This window comes from Halichoerus grypus, chromosome 9, assembly GCF_964656455.1.
Source record: "Halichoerus grypus chromosome 9, mHalGry1.hap1.1, whole genome shotgun sequence".
NCBI lineage: Eukaryota > Metazoa > Chordata > Mammalia > Carnivora > Phocidae > Halichoerus > Halichoerus grypus.
Genome location: NC_135720.1, coordinates 94,086,294 through 94,107,554, shown reverse-complemented (window position 1 = coordinate 94,107,554; position 21,261 = coordinate 94,086,294). Strand labels below are relative to the sequence as shown.

Below are 21,261 nucleotides of genomic sequence, written 5' to 3'. Positions count from 1 at the left end.
AAATTCCACTAATCATTTAAAGAATTAATATGAATCCTTCTTAAAATCTTCCAAAAAATAAAAGAGGGAACAGTTCCCAAATCATTTTATGAGGTTAGTATTAGCATGATACTAAAACCACAAGGAAAGAAAACTACAGGCCAATATCCTTGATGAACATAGATGCAGAACTCCTGAAGAAATAATATCAAACTGAATTCAACAGCATATTGAAAGGATCATCCACCATAATGAAGTGGGATTTATCCCTGGGATGCAAAGATGGCAGTATATGCAAATCAATGTGATATATCAGATTAACAGAAAAAAAAGATAAAAATCACATCATCTCAAGAAATGTAGAAAAAAACATTTGACAAAACACCATTTCATGATTAAAAGTCTCAAAAAACTAGGTATAGAAGGAATTTAACTCAACACAATAAAGATGACATATATATGAAAAACCCACAGTGAACATATTTAATGAAAAAAAACTGAAAGCTTTTCCTTTAAGATCAGGAACAAGACAAAGATGCCCACTCTTGCCACTTCTTTTCAACACAGTACTGGAAGTACTAGCCAGAGAAATTAGGCAAGAAAAAGAAATAACATCTAAATTGTAAAAGAAATAAAATTGTCTCTGTTTGTAGATGACATGATCTCATATGTGGAAAAACCTAAAGACTCCATTAAAAAACTGTCAAAACTAATAAATTCAGTAAAGTTGCAGGATATAAAATCAACATACAAAAGTCAATTGCATTTTTATACACTAACAGCAAACCATACAAAAAGGAAATTAAGAAAGCAACCATATTTATAATAGCATCAAAAATAATAATTTGTAATAAACTAAACCAAAAAGGAGAAAGACTTATACACTAAAAACTACAAAACACTGATGAAAGAAATTAAGACACAAATAAATGAAAAGCCATTCCTAATCCCTAGTTCATGGATTGGAACATTTTTTATTGTTAAAATGTCCACACTACCACAAATGACCTACAGATTCAATGAAATCCCTATCAAAATCCCAATGGCATTTTTTATATAAATAGAAAAAAGAATCCCAAAATTCCTACATACAATCCAGGAACCGAAAGCATAGGCAACAAAAGCAGAATTAGAGAAGTGGGACTACATCAAACCAAAAGGCTTCTGCAGAAAAAAGAAAACCATCAACAAAATGAAAAGGCAACCCACAGATTAGGAGAAAATATTTGCAAGCCATGTATCTATCTGATAAAGGGTTAATATCCAAAATATATAAGGAACTCCTACAATTCAATAGCAGTAATAATAACAACAACCCAATTTAAAAATGGGCAAAGGAACTGAATAGTCATTTCTGCAAAAAGACATAAATGACCAACAAGTATATGAAAAGGAGCTCAACATCACTAATCAATGGGGAAATGCAAATCAAAACCACAATGGAATATCATCTCAAATCTGTTGGGGCTATTAGCCAAAAAAAAAAAAAAAAAATCTTGGAAAGGATGTGGAAAAACTAGAAGCCCTGTACACTGTTGGTGGGAATGTAAATTGATATAGTCACTATGGAAAACAGTTACAGAGATTCCTCGAAAAATTAAAGAGATAACAACTATATGCTGTGGCAATCTTCCTTCCAGGTATATATCCAAAGGAATGGAAATCAGGATCTCGAAGACATACCTGTAGTGCCATGTCCACCGCAGCATTACTCACAATAGTCAAAACATAAAAGCAACTTAAATGTCTGTTGACAGTTGAATGAATAAAGAAAATGTGATATCTAGATAGACACAGATAAGACATATAGACACACACACACACACACACAGACATACGCTTCATCCTCAAAAAAGAAGGAAATCCTGCCATTTGTTACAACATAGATGAACCCAGAAGACATATGCTAAGTGAAATAGGCCAGACATAGAAAGACAAATACTATATGATCCCACTTACAGGTGGAATCTAAAACAGTCAAACTCACAGAAGCAGAGAGTAGAATGGTGGTTACCAGGGGCTGGGGAGAGGGAGAAACACGGAAGTATTGATCAAAGGGTAAAGTTTCAATTATGTAAAATGAGTAAGACCTAGAAATCTACCATACAGCTTAGTGCCTACAGTTAACAATGTTGTAATGCAAACTTTAAAATTAGCTAAGAAGGCGGACCTTACATTAAATGCTGTCATCACAAAAAAAAAATAATAATAGAGAGGGAGGAAACTTTTGAGGTGACAGATATGTTTATGGCATTGATTGTGGTGATGATTTCTCGAGAATATACTCATGTACAAACTCACCAAGTTGTATACATGAAATATGTAATTTCTGTATGTCACTCATACCTCAATAAAGTGGGTTTTTAAAAAAAGCTCAAGGGGCGCCTGGGTGGCTCAGTCGTTAGGCGTCTGCCTTCGGCTCAGGTCATGATCCCAGGGTCCTGGGATCGAGCCCCACATCGGGCTCCCTGCTTGGCGGGAAGTCTGCTTCTCTCTCTCCCACTCCCCCTGCTTGTGTTCCCTCTCTCGCTGTCTCTCTCTCTCTGTCAAATAAATATCTTAAAAAAAATAAAAATAAAAAAAATTTAAAAAGCTCAAAAAAGGATCTTAAAGCAATGTTCTAATCAAAAAATGGACAAAGAAACTAATTCCTTATTGAATATATTCTCTGACAAGTACTATGCTGGGTGCTCTATTGTTCTCAGTCCCTACCACACCATTCTAAGTAGGTAACATTTATCCCATTTTTTTTATTATGTTATGTTAATCACCATACATTACATCATTAGTTTTTGATGTAGTGTTCCATGATTGTTTGCATATAACACCCAATGCTCCATGCAGAACATGCCCTCTTTAATACCCATCACCAGGCTAACCCATCCTCCCACCCCCCTCCCCTCTAGAACCCTCAGTTTGTTTTTCAGAGTCCATAGTCTCTCATGGTTCGTCTCCCCCTCCGATTTCCACCCCCTTCATTCTTCCCCTCCTGCTATCTTCTTTTTTTTTTTTTTAACATATAATGTATTATTTGCTTCAGAGGTACATTTTTTAAATGGAGAAAACTGGAAGGTCAAACTATTTGTCAAAGGACATACAGCTGGTTAGAAAAAGTCACCAAGCGGTGGGAATCCAACTCAGTTCTAGTCTCTAAACTTTACTACCCCCCAAAACTATAATCTCATTTCTTGGGGCACATGGGCTAATGGTAACAGAAGACAAAGAAAAATTAAATTAGATGAATGCCAAATTTGCAGGTAAAGAAAAGAATCTGTGTTCTTTAATAAAGAGAGACTAGATTATAAACTCCATAAAAATAAGGGTTGTGACGGTCTTCTTCCCCTCTGTATGTCTAGCACCTAATAAATATCAGTAAATGTCTGTTTAATTAACAAATGGGAAATAAAATACAGAATCAGTGAAATATAATTAACACATGACTGAGCTCTTATGATGATGGGTTAGCAAATGAGCCCCAATATTTTAAATTCAGGAAGCACTATTTATAATATTTAAGGAGTCATGGATATTTGGGGAACTTTCATAATACTTATTAAGCAAATAAATGAATAATTTGTCCAACAAAAAAGAAATCAGTAGCGGACCAAGAAAATCTGAACTGGATTTCTGAGCAAGTTTGGCCTGATGACTAGTGAACATGATGACATCTCTAAATCCAATGCTTGACCAAGGGGCCTCACTGGTTGATGGATTACACAAATCCTCTCCTTAGGTATTCAAAAAACTTATAGCAGAACAATTATGTGGGCTGTTGGCACATTCCAGATAGACTGACTTAAATATATACACAGGATTGATACCCTTTTATTTAACAAGCTACAGCACAGAAAGCCCATTTCTATTTGATTATTAACCAAAAAAAGTTTCTTTATGTAAGAATATGATGGTGCTAACCCATCATTGTAAGGGCATGTGCCTTTGAGCTTTTTACGGGTGGTGAATGACAGGCACTTTGCAGTTCCTCTTGCTCTAATTCTCTCATAATAATATCACACAACTGGTAAAGAAGTTGTTAAGGTTAAGGATGAAGTCCCCCTACCTCCCACCCAAGGACCTCCCTTATTGGTAGATAAGAGCTTGGTACCTCCGCCTCTAACCCACCAAACAAACCAATTTGAATGGCTTATCAAGGAAGTTCAACCTTCTAATATCCAGAGATTCTATTTCTAACACCTAAGAATTCACAATAGACTCAAAAGAAATTTACTACCATTTTTAAATTACAGTAAAACACTTTGAGCTCATTATTTTATACCAATGTCATCATGTAAACAAAGTCAAGTATCAGTACATTTTTCTAATGTTCACTCACGAGTTACAGAAATCTTTTGGTTTTTTTATGTAAATACCTTGTAACCAGGACTACCCATTAATCCATCCTTTCCATGTCTTCCTGGTTCTCCCTAAAAAATAAACACATGTATTTTAATATATTTTTTGCACTAATTTTTCTTTCTAAAAGAAGGCAGTACAATTTTTATTTAAAGTAAAATACTGAAGAGCTTTTTCTATCAAACTCACAGCACGTCCAGGAAGGCCAGGAAATCCAGCATTCCCCTTTTCACCTTTTGCACCCTGTATTAAAAACAAACACTTAGAAAACAATCCATGCAATAATTTTATTTTCAATTTTTGTTTTTACTACTCAGAAAAGCTTCATTTTTTTGTTTGCTTAGCTTTCTGACTCTGTGCTTGTGCCTTCAACACATCCACAATGATTTTCTGCTCAATAAAGCAAGCATGCTTGACCTTGGCATGGGCATATTTAGCACACATGGAACCACCATGGGCCCTGCTGACATGTTTTTTCATTTTAGGCAAATTCCTAAGACTTTAGGTCTCACAGCACAAATTCTTTGAAGTTGGCTTGGGCACACACATGTGGATCTTGGTGGTTTCCCAACTTTTTCTTGGTACAAAGGTAAACAATTCTTTTACCAGAGGTTCTGGACAGCCTAGTTTTGCTAGAGGCTGTATTGTAGAATAGCCTGTGATGGCAGCTGGACCATTGGGAATGCCTCTGGACACCATCCCCAGAGGAGGTACAATAATGATTTAAAAATTCCAACTCAAACTTAAGTTAAAAAGTTAACCTCTTTACGTAGTGACAGAATTTATGGAACTACAGCTAGAGTTGGCTCTACAACTCCCGGCAAAGCATTATTTTACCAGGCCAGTGGACACAAAGACATTAAAAAGCAATGGTGAATGCAGGATTACAAGCATCTAAAAACAGAAACCACATCTTAGCAAAATTAAAAAGCAGTGAGTATTGTAAATATAATATACAGAAAATATAATCATCCTCCAATGTGAGGAAATTGGAAGGCCCATAACTGATTCTCCATGGACATGCTGTTAAGCAGCTCCCACTTCCTCCCAAAGAATCTCTCTTTATAAATATTTTAAAAATTCAGAATGATCAATAACATGATGTATTCTTATAAAATACCACACACCAGGTATTATTCTATTTTTTCATTATTCTAAATAAATTTCCTGAGAAAGGTGAACAAAGCTAATTGCTATAATGATGAGTGAGCTGGGACTGAAATACAAGTTTTCTACTTCTATGACATCCAAAGTTCCATACAGATACTTTGTTTTATAATCCATACTTCCCTTTTTGCCATAAAATCCAGTTGATCCTTTATCTCCTTTGGGGCCCATTTCACCCTAAAAGACAAAATATAAATACTGAATTTTATTATTTATTTTTTTAATTTTTTATTTTAATTCCAGTATTTGTTATGTCTATTTTTATGTGATTTAACCAGAGAATTCTTCTGTGTGTACCTCAAGAAAATGTGTATTCTATTTCTCTTGTTTTAAATATATCTTTTCAAACCATGTATTCTGAAGTATGCTTCAAGTTCTTGTTGAAAAAAAAAAGACAACTTTATTCATTTAAAATAAAGCATATCAGAGGGGATGTGGGGGATGGGTGAAATAGATGAAGGGGATTAAGAGTAAACTTATGATGAGAACTGAGTAATGAGGTATAGAATTGTTGAATCATTATATTGTACACCTGAAACTAATATGACACTATATGTTCACTAACTGGAATTAAATTATTGAATTTTAGAGAAATATGAAAATGTCCCTTAAAGCTTAAAGAAAAAAACAGCACCAATTATAAACAAAGTTTAATTGCCAATATAAAATAAAATAGAAATAATTTAAGCTTTGTTTATAAAGCCCTATTTTTGAGGCTTTATGAAGAAAAACAAGGAAAAATAAGGATAGTTGGTACCATAACAGGGCTTATAGTTAAAAGAATTTTCATATATTAAAACTTACTCATCAATGTTTAAATACCAAAACATTTGTGACTGGAAATTTTAAAGAAAATTTGTAAAAAGCTTTATGTAAATTATGATAGTAATCCAATCATTTACTTTAATATACTTTACATTTGAGCATTTATTTATAACACATTTGTAACATAAAGAAGTTTTAATTTAAAATAAAATGCAACATTACTGAATATTAAAAGACTAGATTGTTTTTCAACCTTTAATCCTGGCATTCCATGAAGCCCAGGAAAACCAGGAAGTCCACGGTCACCCTGAAAATAAAACTAAAATTAATGAAAGAAAATACATTTCAGCCTAAAAAAATCATCATATATTCAACTTCACCCTTGTCAAAATCCACTGGAAAAAAAATCTTTGAACAGTTAAACGCATATCTACATTAAAACCCTATCTCTATGAAACATCAATCCTCATTTATCAGAGTTTCCTTTATGATTAGAAAAGGAAAGTATTTTGAGACTTAGGTGAACTTGTTCCAGTTCTGTGAAAAATGCTGTTGGCATATATATACATATTTTGCAGGGGTCGGGGAGTGCAAGCATGAGGAGGAGGGGGAGGGTTGGAAAGGGGGAGAGGGAGAGAGAGAGAATCTTAAGCAGGCTCCATGCTCAGCGTGGAGCCCAATGCAGAGCTCCATCACATGACCCTGAGATCATGACCTGAGCCGAAATCAAGAGTTAGTTGCTTAACCAAATGAGCCACCCAGGTGCCCCAAATGCTGTTGGTATTTTAAGGAATTACACTGAATCTATAGATTGCTTTGGGTAGTGTGGACATTTTAACATTAATTCTTCTAATCCTTGGGTATAAAATATCTTTCCATTGCGTCATTTTCAATTTCTTTCATCAGTGTCTTAAAGTTTTCATTGTAAAGGTCTCTTACCTACTTGGTTAAATCAAAAAACATGGAGACAAATGAAAATGAAAACACAATGATCCAAAATTTTGGAGATGCAGCAAAAAACCATTAGTAGTACATGAACTCAGTAAAGTTGCAGGATACAAAATTAATACCCAGAAATCAGTAGCATTTCTATGCACTAATAATGAAATAGCAGAAAGAGAAATTAAGAAAAGAATCACATTCACAATTGCACCAAAAATAATGAAATACCTAGGGATAAACTTAACCAAGGAAGTAAAAAACCTATAGTTTGAAAACTATAATTCAATGTAATCCCTATCAAAGTACCATCAGCATTTTTTCAGAACTAGAACAAATAATGCTAAAATTTGTATGAAACCACAAAAGACCCCAAATACCCAAAGAAATCTTGAGAAAGAAGAAAAAAGCTGGAGGTATCATACTTCCAGATTTCAAGATACACTAAAAGCTATAGTAATCAAAACAGTATGGCATTGGCACAAAAATAAACACATAGATCAATAAAACAAAATAGCCCAGAAATAAGCCCATGCTTATATGGTCAATTAATCTATAACAAAGAAAGCAAGAATATACAATGGGGAAAAGATAGTTTCTTCAATAAATGGGAAAACTGCACAATTACAGGCAAAATAATGAAACTGGAACACTTTCTAACACCATACACAAAAAATAAACTCAAAAGGATTAAAGACCTAAATGTGAAACCTAAACCAGAAAAAGTCTAGAAGAAAGAACAGGCAATAATTTCTCTGACACTGGTTGTCACAACATTTTTCTGGCTATGTCTGCTAAAGCAAAGGAAACAAAATGAAAAATAAACTACTGGGACTACATCAAAATAAAAAGGTTCTGCACAGCAAAGGAATTATCAATAAAACAAAAAGGCAACCTACTGAATGGGAGAAGATTATTTGCAAATGATATATCCATATATATTTTAAAAATATAAAGAACTTCTACAACTCAACACCAAAAAAAAAAAAAAATCTGATTTTAAAATGGGTAGAGGACCTGAACATACATTTTTCCAAAGAAGACATAAAGATGGCCTGCAGACACATGAAAAGATGCTCAATATCACTCATCATCAGGGAAATGCAAATCAAAACCACAATGAGGTATCTATCACCTCACACCTGTCAAAATGGCTAAAATCAAAAAGTTAAGAAATAAAAAGTATTGGCAAGGATGTGGGGGGAAAAAAAGGAAATTGGCACAGCCACTGTGAAAAGCAGTATGGAGTTTCCTCAAAAAATTAAAAAGAGAAATACAATAAGATCTAAAATTCCACTACTAGGTATTTGCACAAAGAAAAAAAATATTAATTCAAAAAGATATCTGGACCCCTATGTTTACTGCAGCATTATTTTTAATAGCCAAGATAGGGAAACAGCCCAAGTGTCCGTCAATTGATGAACAGAGTAAAAAAAAAATGTGTTATGTATGTATATATGTATATATAATGGATTATTATGCAGCCATAAAAAGAATGATATCTTGCCCTTTGCAACAATACAGATGGAGCTAGGAATATTAGGCTAAGTGAAATAAGTCAGACTGAGAAAGACAAATACCATGTGATTTCACTCATATGTGGAATCTAAAAAACAAACAAAAAGCAGAATCAGACCTATAAATTACAGAGAACTAATGGGTGCCAGAGGAATGAGGGGTAGAGAGATGGTCAAAGTGGCTGAAGGGCAGTAGGAGATACAGGCTTCCAGTTATGGAATGAAAAAGTCAAGGGAATAAAAGGCACAACATAGGGAATATAGTCAATGATATTATAATAACATTGTATGGTGACAGATGGGAGCTATACTTATGGTGAGCATAGTATAACATATAAAGACACCGAATTACTATATTGTACACCTGAAATTACTGTAGCATTGGGTGTCAGCTACACTTAAATAAAAAAATTTAAATCTTAAATCTTAATATTTTTAAAAAAATATTCACATAAAGAGTGACATAGTTATTGAAGGGATAAAACCCTCCAAAGGCAGTTTTCATTCTAAGTTTCCGTATCATTATCAGCTTAAATCACCAGACCCCATGGTTACATTGCTACTGCATTTTCAGTTTCCAGCATTATCTACTGACATCCCACTGTGAAAGAAGAGGATCAACCTCTCAAACCAACCAACACCCTCTCCCCATCTCCACTTCTAGGAAGCACAAATCCCCTTAGCTTTCTATTACAACTTTGGTTGAATCAATAGTCATTATTTCTGATACTAAGATTCACAACTAAGCCATAAATATGCTGATTGCTTGCCTTTTCTTGCCCTACAGTTAAAAACTGCCTGTTTTGGAAAGAGGTAGGGGGTTGACACCTTATTTTCCTATAAACTTACTACAATATTGAACTCTAATCTCCAATTGTCAAAATCACTTTGAAATATACTCATATACATTGAAACTTTGATATTCTTTGTCTTTTCTAGAGCCTTCTCATTTGTCTCATACACATTTGTTCTCCTCTGTTTATTCCCTTGTTAGGGGAATACATCATCCCATAGCTTCTGAAAAGGAATTCATGGGAGACAACTTTTTGAAACCTTAAATTTCTGAAAATATCTTCATTCTGTTCACTTATGTAATTAATAATTCACATATAGAAGTATAGTTTAGACTTTTCTTTTCCTTTCAGACCTTTGAAGGTTCTGCTCCATTCCCTTCTTGACTTTAGTGTCACCAGTGAGCTGTTTGAAGCCTTTCTGATTCTGATCATTTGTATATGACATTTTTTTTGGTGGTTGTAGGGTTTTCCCTCTCAGAAAGCTTGTAGGATCTCCTGTTGTTTATAGTGTCTTACAATGTCAAATTATACAATATTCAGCATAAATATGGTCTATAATCATCCATTACGCTAAGCAGTATGGAAGACTTTTCATCTCTAATGACCCCATGCTTACACATGTGGACTCAGACCACATACCCAAACTCCATCCACATTTCACATACACAACCTTCCCTCTAAGCATATGTTAGAAGGCACTCAGAAGGACAGAGACAGGAAAGAGGCTTGCAGACCCTGGGAATGGAACTGGGGTGTGCTATACAAGGAGTGTAAGGACCCAGGATCTGGAATGTGGTCTACAAGGGGGTCATGTGCTACAGGAGGGCCTCTAGATTGGTCGTGAAGACCCATCACTTCCTACCAAGGAACACAGCTGAAGCAACCATCTATCAGGGGTTCTCCCTCCCTGAAGGCACTAATGACAGTTTGTCCAAGTCTTCTCAGGTCTTCTATCAGTTTCTTCTAAGATTTTTTGCTGATCTTTAATTTTCCTAAGATATTTTCTGATTCCTAATGATCAGTTCATATGGAAGCTGATGATAAACTCTCAGGGAGTACTGTTCAATGACTGAGATTCTCTATATATGGGGGGGGGCGGGGCGCTGGGTCATTTCCCTAAATAGCTCTGGCTATCAGTGGATTCCCCATAGAAGGATCTTCTTTGCCTATAAGTACAACTCCCTCCTTTTCTTTTCAGTCTAGAGACCTTCAGTTTTATCTTCTCTGGATAATAAACTTATATATCCTGCCAGGGTAGAAGAAGGGAGATTCACTTCACTGTACAGAGGTTAGGAAGGGATAGCAGGATCTCATTGTTCTTAAAGGAATATTCAAACATGCTTCCATTCTTTTAATTTTTTTAAAGATTTTATTTATTTATTTGTCAGAGACAGAGAGACAGAGACAGCACAAGCAGAGGGAGCAGCAGGCAGAAGGAGAAGCAGGCTCCCTGATGGGCAAGGAGCCCAATGCAGGACTAGATCCCAGGATCCTGGAATCGTGACCTGAGCCAAAGGCAGATGCTTAATTGACTGAACCACCCAGGTGTCCCCATGCTTCAATTTTTAGCCCTACCTTCAATTCACTCCCAGTTTCAGAAATTACTTTGTATTACCATTTCCTAAGCTTTTGGGGTATCTGTATGCATAGGTATGTGTGTTTGAGCACGTGTGCATGTGTGTGTGCAAAAGGGATTCTCTCTCATATGAATCATATTACTTTTTAAGATTGAGCTTCCTTGGGTCCTTTCAGATTCCAAAAATGTAGACCTATTATCTTCTTTTTTATTCTCTGTGTCATGTTAGGTTTTATTATTATAATTATTATTCCATGGCTGTTGCTTTATGGGAGTTTAAGAGATAGAGAAAGTTAATGTGTATGTTCTACCCTTCACCTTCATCAAGAAGTCCTAGTGACTTATTGATGCTTAAACAGTAATATCCAGAGCATCCTGCCCTCTAGGGAGGTAGGTTCCCATCAGTTCACCATTAAGGAGACAGCAAGACAGATATAAGAAAGATATAAATTGATAAAGTATACATATGGTGTAATCTCCAATTGTTCCCATTATACTTTCCACTGGGAGGCTTTAAACCTCCTGGAGGGTTATTACTATGACCTCTTGTGTAGGGGTGCTAATATTCATTCACTTATTCTGTTTTATGCTGAACCAATTTCATTCTTTCTCCACTCTGGTTAATTGCAGGAAAATCTGGGAATGTACTTATCTGACTAGACCAATACACTATTGGCCTTCTTAATTAAAAAAAAAAAAAAAAATTGAATTTTAACAACTGATCTATTCCACAGGTTGAAATATTCCTTTCCACTAGTGAAAGAATGGGAGCCATTATAAAATATATTTTTGCAGAGAGGGAACTGGGGCTTCAAGTCCAGGAATCCCCTCATCCTCTCCCATAATAACTGATGTCAAATAAGAAATAAAAATTACATTATACTTTAGATCTATCTGTATTATGTTTGGTTCCTTTAATTTATCTCTAAGTGTATGTGATATAAAAAGTATGCTAGGCTCATGGTTACATCCAAAATTCTGCTCACCTTTTACTATCACAGAGAAGATTTTTATCTGGGCACACAGCTTCCCAAGTAGAGACTCTATTTCCCAGGCTCCTTTGCAGTTAAGCATGGCCACCTAACAAAGTTCTTGCTAGCAGAATGTGTAGAGGACTACAGCCCGCAACTTCCACAGAATTTATTAAAAGGAAAGTGATGACTAGTGATGAAGCCTTGCCTACGTGGAAGGGAACACTCTGAGACCAGACCAACAAGAAGGAAAAACATGAGTCTTTGGATGAGTACGTAAACAACTGATTACGGGAGAAATATAAACTCTCATTTACACCACTGCATTTTGGGGTTTATGGTATTTTTTGGCTGGTAAAGAATGTCCTTCTCGTGGGTAATAGCTTTCCCGTGACCATCTTAATTTTCCACTAAAGATTAAAAACAATCTGTGTGTATATGGGAGAGAAAGATAGACAACAGAAGATCCACTAAAAGCCCACACATACTAGAATTTATTAATCCTAAAATGCAATAATTTAACCAAAGAATAAAAGAAAAATAAGATGGGCTCCTGGGTGGCTCAGTCGTTAAGTGTCTGCCTTCGGCTCAGGTCATGATCCCGGGGTCCTGGGATCGAGGTCCGCGTCGGGCTCCCTGCTCGGCAGGAAGCCTGCTTCTCCCTCTCCCACTCCCCCGGCTTGTGTTCCCTCTCTCACTATCTCTCTCTCTGTCAAATAAATAAATTTAAAAAAAATAATAATAATAAGATTCAGGGGGAGACCAAGAGGCACAACAAGAAAACTGGATGATATTCTCCCCCCTACATGTAGACTCCTAATATTAGAACCAAAACCACTTTTTGTTTTTTGTTTTTTCCTTTTTGCTTGGGGCAGGAAGGAGTGGTAACAGTTTCTACAGAGAGAAAAGATTAAGTTAAGAAGACTACCTGAGCTAACTCTTTAGAAGCTGTGTTGAAATAATCTGTTGATGGCCGGGCTAGACAAAGATATACTCTTGATAAAATGGAATTTAGCTGGACAGTAAATACTTGATAGAAATACAGAAGAAAGAAGACAAATCAGGATTCCCTATTAAGGCTGAACAAAGTCTAAGAATTCCACTCTCTGGCTACAGGTTATAGAAAACATAATCTTCAAATTTTAATTTACCAGAGATAACAAACAAATCTCAGATGAAGTGAGAAGACCAGGAGCATTCAACCACATTAGAATGGAAAAATAAAAATCTGGACAAAGCTACCCTCATGTGCATAAATAAGATTTTTAAGTAAAACACAAAGGCGTAGCATACATATTAATATATAGCAGTCAAGCGGGGCAAGGAAGGCAAGGAGAGAGAGGTAAGAAATTTAGTGAGCAAATTGTTGAGGAATACTGAAACAATATCTACAAAATACAGAACATAAGAAAGTGTTATCTGAACACAGCAAACCTTTGAAGAATTTAGGGGTTGGGGGGCTAACCCCCATGCAGTTGAAAATCCACATATAACTTCTGACTCTCCAAAAACTTAACTACTAATAGACTACTGTTAACTAGAAGTCTTATGAATAACACAAATAAGTGATTAACATATAATTTTTATGTTATGTGTATTATATTCCGTCTTCTTATAATGAAGTAAGCTAGAGAAAAGAAAACATTATTAAGGAAAATACGTTTACAGTATTATACTGTATTTATTGAAAAAAAATAAGTAGACCTGTGCAGTTCAAACTCATGTTGTTCACCCAAGTTATGTCCAAGGTTTAAAATAATGGGTTGCAAAAAAGTGGTAAAGTTAAGCCAAAATCTATCCACAATGGGCATGTAATGCAAATGACAAATAAATGCTCTTGTGTTGGTCATCTGCTACTGTAATACAGCTTAATTTATGTTAATTAATACAAAAATTGGTATGCTAGAAAAAGGAGACTGCCAAAACAATATCAAAAAATATATATGGCACTGGCTTTGGGGCTAGGTAGTGAACAATGAAAACAATTACTAAAAGTGTAAAAAATGGTGATTCATTTAATAAAGTGGTAAATATCTGATAAAAACTTTGCTGGTAATACTTGCAAAGGCAAATAATGCATCAAATGAACTTAGAGCTACAGGTAAAGAACTGAGAAAACAGAATGTTGGTATCATGAATTGATTGGTATTGGCTGTTTACAAAAGGCACTGTAAAAGAAAGAAGCTCAGAAAAGAATTGGCCGATTTGCAAGTAGTAATTAAAAGGAATAGACCAAGTCCAAAAATACTGGGATTGGAAGAAAAAACTTTTTTCTCATCTCTAATAGATAAATGATGAAACTGGAAGAGACCTTTAAAAGAAGTTCAATTAAAACAGTCTCTGGGAAGAACCAAATCAAGGATGTGGCCATAAACACTATTCTTAAAACCTCTGAATCAATGAAGGTGGGTCCAATAAATCCTTTCAAGATGGATAGAATGGCTCAAGGGAAACAACAACAACAACAACAACTAAGAATGCAATGGATGTCTGATAAATTTAAGTCACCTATCATTAATTATTAGTAGTTAATAAATTAATGTAGAGAGGGTCATGACTAAAGCAAGGACTATGGATGTGCTATTGGCTGGAATCAAAAGTCAAAGATACAAAATCACAAATATCCATCTGCTGTTGAGAGAGCTGTACTACCAAAGAAGCCATAAACCTGGACTAAAAGAGACTATGTTTGAAACTTCACCCAACATCATCACTATTTTTAATGTTTTTCTAGCCAGTTTTGAGTAGCCAATGAATTCAGACAAAATATAGAAATAAGAAGTTAAAAACTAGAAGAAAACAACTAATCTTTATATATGATCATACATCTAATATACCAATATACACCTAATACCCTAAATCACTGAATATGCAGTTAATTCCTGCTTAAAAAATATACAAAAATGTTTTCATATATAAATAATAACCAATAAGAAAATATATTAAAGAACATTTTCTATTTGTAATAGAAACAAAGGAGATAAAAATTCCAAGATATAAACTTAGGTAATGTTGAAGACCAATATGAAAAAAGCTTCAATGTTATTTCACTGAGTTTCAAGATTGAAATAAAAAGGTAAATAAATCATAAACTTAAATGGGAAAACTCAGTATTGAAATTATGTCAATGATTCTATAATTAATCCATAAAAGGAATCCTAATTAAAATATGAATAAGAATTTCTAAAAACTTGAAGAAAAGATACTGAGCTTTATCTGGAAAAATAAGCATGTAAGAATAGCCAGGAAAATTTTGATTATAAAGAATAATGAGGAAGTACTAGGCCTGCCAACATTAAATCATATTATGAAGTGACAACAATTAAGAACAATTTGGTGTTGGAGAGGATGTAGACCGATAAATGGAACAGAATGGAAAGCCAAAAACATAGAGCCATATGAAAATGGAAATTTAGCAATAACGAGGAGCTTTCAAATAAATGGAGAAAAAGTGATATTCCATAAATATTGTTGTGGCAACTGGCTATCCATTTAGGAAAAGAGAGGGAAAAATACGAATGCTCATCTAACTTTACTCCAAATACCAAAGTATAAAGATTCAAATATAAAATAACAAAAGTCTAAAAGTAATGAGTTATCATCTTCAAAATGTTGGAATGTGGAATCCTTTTATATAAACACAAGCATAAGGAAAAAAAGAAAAAATCTACACATACATAAAAATTTTAATTTTATATATGGCTGAAATTTCAAAGACCAAATCAAAACACATAAAAACCAGGAAAAAATATTTTCATACTATCTATGAGATGTCTATAAAACTCAATTTTTAAAAAGATCAACAGCCCAATACAAAGCAAAAAAAAAAAAAGGATATGACTAAAAAGGAAATGACAGAGAATTAACAAAATGCCCCAAAATCACATAACAAGGTACTTTACCTTACTAATAAAGAAATGCAAACCAAACCAATACCATTTTTAACTTATACTGGTGAAAATTAGAAACTTGGAATGAAACTCAGTGCTGATAAGAGTGTGAAGAAAGTTATTTTCACATACTTTTGGGGGGAGTACAAACTTACTGAACTTAAATAGGCAGTTTGTATCAAAGTTTAATTATGCATTTAACCCTTTGATCCTGTAATCAATTCCAGTTCCAGGAAATTTTCCTATGGATATACTCAGAAAAATTTACTAATACATATACAAACACACACACACACACACACAGCAACGTCTTAAGAACCACAGCATCCCTAAATCAGAGATTTTAAATTGGTTAGGGACAGCCCATGTAGTATATAGCTGTGATTAACCTGCTTACAGTTTCTTTCATGAAGCCTTTTTGAATTTTCCACTTTCCTGTAACTCTTAGAGAATTGTATTCAACTCTCTTCCTTGGCACTTAACAACTGACTATCTTGACACTTACTGTATACATGTTATGTGCTTTATTAGATCCCAACCTCTTGGAGGAAAAATCCATTCTGGTTCATTCCAGTTTTTCTTTAGTAGATATGACCATCATTTATCAATATCCAGATTCTCTCTACCTCCAAGCATATGGGGGAATCATACTTTGCTGACTCTTGAACTTGGTGTGGTTTACAAAATTTGCTCTGGCTAATTAAAGATGAATAGTAGTAGTTTAAGAGCCACTGTCTGATTCTCCAAATACCTGCTCCTATAAGTAGTTATAATCTAGATGGTGAAACTTCTATCAGCCTAAGTCTCCATGTGAGGGAAAGGGGGACCCCTCACTACTGCTAATAAATGTGTAATCTGATGAGCAATAAGCCTTTCTTTATTTTGAGTCATAGGCATTTGGAATTTACTTGTTACTGCAGCATATGCTACTCTATCCTCAGCTGGTGCCTTGCTTTTGATTAATAATAATTTGCTGAATATGCAAAATATTTTCATTTTCTAAAATACAATAAACACTTTTGAGTCTTCCAAAATATTCCAACAAAACAATTATTTTTGAGGAGTCACGCTCCTGGTTCCATCTGACCTTACAAGAGATTAGAATCAAAGAGAATCCAAGATTTAGCTTTCCTGACTGAAGAATATGCCTTTGATGAGCTTATCCATCCCATAATTTGGTCTAGAATCATAGTCTCTAAAGTAAGGTCAAGTTGGAGCACCTGGGTGGCTCAGTTGGTTAAGCAACAGACTCTTGATTTTGGCTCAGGTCATGATCTCAGGGTCCTGAGATCAAGCCCCACATTGGGCTCCCCACTCAGCAGGGACTCCGCTTGAGATTCTCTCCCGCTCCCCTTACCCCTCCACTCAACTCATGCACGTACATGCTCTCTAAAATAAATAAATCTTAGAGGGCGCCTGGGTGGCTCAGTCGTTAAGCGTCTGCCTTCGGCTCAGGTCATGATCCCAGGGTCCTGGGATCGAGCCCCACATCGGGCTCCCTGCTCTGCGGGGAGCCTGCTTCTCCCTCTCCCGCTGCCCCCACTTTGTTCCCTCTCTCGCTGTGTCTCTCTCTGTCAAATAAATAAATAAAATCTTTAAAAATAAATAAATAAATAAAATAAAATAAAATAAAATAAATAAATCTTTAGAAAAATAAAAGGGTCAAGATTATTCATGTGCATAGTAAAAGAATATGAAAACTGTTATTTAAAAAATCTCATTCTTTAAAAATTTCTCAGTGTATGCATGTTTTAAATGTATATAATGTTTTGTTCAGTAGCATAGGCATATAATTCATACATAAATATGGAACTACATGCCTTTTACTACATGCCTTTACTACACACATGTAGTAAAAAGTCTTTTACTACAAAGATTCTACAATTTAAATTCACCTAACACATCTTGGTGGTTCTTTCTCCTCTCACATAGAAACAAATGTTAAGTCTTTTGAGGCTCAGGCAATGATTTATTGGGAATTGTTTAAATCTACTAAAATGTTCCCCATCTTTAACACAATCATGGGCAATCCCCTTGGGTTTGGGGATCATCGCTGAACTAGTCAGGCCTAGAAAAAAAGGTAGAATCCTGAGCTTCCACAACAGGGTCACTCCCATAGCTTCTTAGTGACCATAGACACCCAAAATGAGGATGAGAAATAGGAGTTTAGAACCAACAAAATATGAAGCACTCTATAAAAATTCAATGAAAGTTTTAAGTTTCCCAGTGATGCCAGTAGAGAAAAAGAAAACAGGACAGAAAATGGCATAGCAGCCAACAAATGAGGCGGGACATGGAATTAATGATTCTTTTCAATAAACTGAGATACTGAATCCATTACAGAGCCTTAAAAGAAAAGAAGTTGAAAGATCAGAAAATGATCAAGACATTATAAACGTATTCACGGAAGTAATCAACACCTGAGCACACACAGGTTAGCACCCCATGTACAGAAGGGACACTTAACAAAACCTGACTTCAGCGACTATTTAGGGAAGGCACAATTAGTGCTGCTTTGGAAGAAAAGCCTCTGAGAAAAGGATATAGGAAAGAAGGAAAATGTGGTACCACCCCTTCCATAAAAAGTAGAAAAAGCTCTGAAAATTCCTGCTTTTAACAACAATTCCACAGTTTCTTCAGATTCAGATGAAGCAAAATATTGCATCAGAAAACAGAATGTATATATACGTGTGTATGTATTTAATATTTTTATTAACTATAACATTGGTTAAATCAATATATTAATATTTTTAAAGATGTATTTTTTCTATTTATTCGAGACAGAGAGAGAGCATGTGCGTGCACATGTGCGAGCCAGCGTATGTGGAGGGAGAGACAGAGCGAAAGGATCCCAAGCAGACTCTGCTGAGGGGAAGCCAGGCCAACAAGGGGCTAGAGGCGGGGCTCTATCTCACGACCCTGAGATCATGACCTGAGCCGAAACCAAGAGCCCGACGCTTAACCAACTGAGCCACCCAGGCACCCCTCAGTATAGTTATAGGCTTATCACCAATATGTATACTTATATAAGTAACACATAAATTTATATTCATGTAAGTTTATATTTAATAATGTAATACACAGACTCTGTTAAGGATGAAAAAGAAGGGCACAGGACTGAGCCCTGGAACAATCTGACATTTAGAGAATGGATAGAGAAGATAAAGTAAACGGTGAATTCAAAGCCCAGCCAATAACCTGTAACTTCATTAAGCCTCCCTTTCTCGTCCCCCTCCAACCCCAGCCACACACACACACACCAGTGTTTGGGCCTTTGGGCTGTGGTGTTATGAGGAAGCTACACAGGTAGATTACCCTCCCTTTTTGAGAAAGAAAATAAACGTGGTCACTTTACTAAGCCAATTCTAGCTATTTCTCCCTCCCATATCATTCTTGGCTTTAATTTTTTGTAATTTTTTTTTGTCCTCAGACATTACAGAAGTAAAACTACTAACATCCTAAGTTTTAGCATATTCCCTAATAACCCTTTTAGCTTGGTCCCTTATTACTGTTCTCTCAACATGTATACTGGAGTTCCCTAATTATAACTGACTATATAAATCACTGTAATACCACTTAATCTTTTGACTTTAGAAGTGCAATAATGAAAGTAAATATTTAAGTGAAAAAGCCTCATTCATCACATCATACTCTTGTATGAATGTTAAGGACAATGGGAAACTGAGGTCTTGAAGTGACAATTTAAATGTTAATTGATCTAATGAGGAAATTAAACAAAATGTATAATTTGCTCCATAATGAGACCTTGGATATAATTAGCATATTTTATTTCTTAACCCCAGAAAAACCAAGTGATGAATTTGTACAAAGTCTAAAAAAAAATAAATTGTTACTACCTCCCATGTGTTCGGAATTGAGTTTGCTATAAAAAAAGTTTCATAATCAACTCAAAAACCCATATATACGTGCCAGTTAATCAACTCAGCCTAATGTAAGTTTTAACAAAATATATTTCTCCCAATGATTTAAATATATGGGTTTCCTCAAAGTTGAAGAAGTGTTTTGAAGTACTTTTTCTTGAATTCCAAATAGCTTTAAAGCATATTATAAAATGAGTTACCAACTGAAGACCATTTGGTGAAGAAGTGCTCCTTTTTAATTTTGTAAATTCTGGAGGGAAAAAGAAAAAAACCCTGCAAAATCTATACACATTCTATGGTCTGATAGGTAGGAACAAATGTTGAAGTCAGCAAGTAAGTGCATGTAGTTTTAATTATCTTAAGTGGAAACTCCTACAATGGGAAGTTTCAGAAGAAATCCACAAAATGAAATGATTCTGGGAAAAGATCCTAATGGAGGACAGCGTTGTATGGAACAATCTCTGAGAAGCACTGTGTGATGCCTGGGAAAATGTCCTGTGCTGCCCACAAGTCAAAGTCACCTCAGGGGTCTATTTCTCAACCTTCCCATTTCTGAAAATTAAGGAACTATATTCTAGAGGAAGAATCGAGGAAACGTCTGTAACTTATTCAATTATTGCAACTCTAGGGTAAGGAACACTCTAAAGCCACACGGAATGTGAGGAGGAAATGTAGATGGCACAGCACGTGGTGGTTTCGGGCTCAAAGTGATTGTGTCAGGTCAGACTTTGTGCCCCAACAACAAATTTCAGAAAACAAGCACTCTCAGTGTAACTATTACTGGACTGAAAACAAAGAACTTCACATAAACATACATCTTATTTTATTCAACAAAATGTATGACTTCGTAAAATTCATGCACTTCTATTGTGAAGAGAGTACATGACCCCAAACAACAGTGCAGTTAAAGCTGTGACTATCAAATTGTTTGTATTCCTTTATTTCAAATAAGACACTTTACTCCAATTCTTTTTAAGAGGAATAAAAACCTCCTTTTTATATCTGGTCTCTAAACCCAAGTAAAAGGGAAAAATAGATAAATTTATTCATTCATCCATTGATAGATACATTCATTCATATATGCATACTTTTTAATAAATCCCTATCATCCTCAAATCAGGCTAATTGTCAGAATGTTAAAGAAACAGCAGTGATCCGGGGTGCCTGGGTGGCTCCGTTGGTTAAGCGTCTGCTTTTGGCTCAGGTCATGATCCCAGGGTCCTGGGATCGAGTCCCGCATCGCGCTCCCTGCTCAGTGGGGAGCCTGCTCCTCCCTCTCCCTCTTCCCCCTGCTCATGCTCTCCTCTCTCTCTCTCTCTCCAGTAAAATCCTTTGAAAGAGAAAGAAAGGGAAGAAAGGAAAGAAAGGAAAGAGCAGTGATCCTGTAGACTAGAATGTAGGTGAGGTGTCTGGCACATGGTCTCCTCAG

General features: G+C 35.3%; 1 protein-coding gene across 2 annotated transcripts in view; it reads right to left on the bottom strand.

Annotated features, from left to right (window-relative positions):
• COL21A1 (collagen type XXI alpha 1 chain) overlaps nt 1-21,261 on the bottom strand; it is a 181,570-nt gene that overhangs the window by 61,133 nt on the left and 99,176 nt on the right. For both annotated transcript variants that reach the window (XM_078055217.1, XM_078055216.1), the window contains 4 exons: nt 6,518-6,571; nt 5,625-5,676; nt 4,522-4,577; nt 4,350-4,403 (listed from right to left, as the gene is read on the bottom strand). In XM_078055217.1, the coding sequence (XP_077911343.1) occupies nt 4,350-4,403; nt 4,522-4,577; nt 5,625-5,676; nt 6,518-6,571 (216 nt within the window). The remainder of the gene's footprint in view (nt 1-4,349; nt 4,404-4,521; nt 4,578-5,624; nt 5,677-6,517; nt 6,572-21,261) is intronic.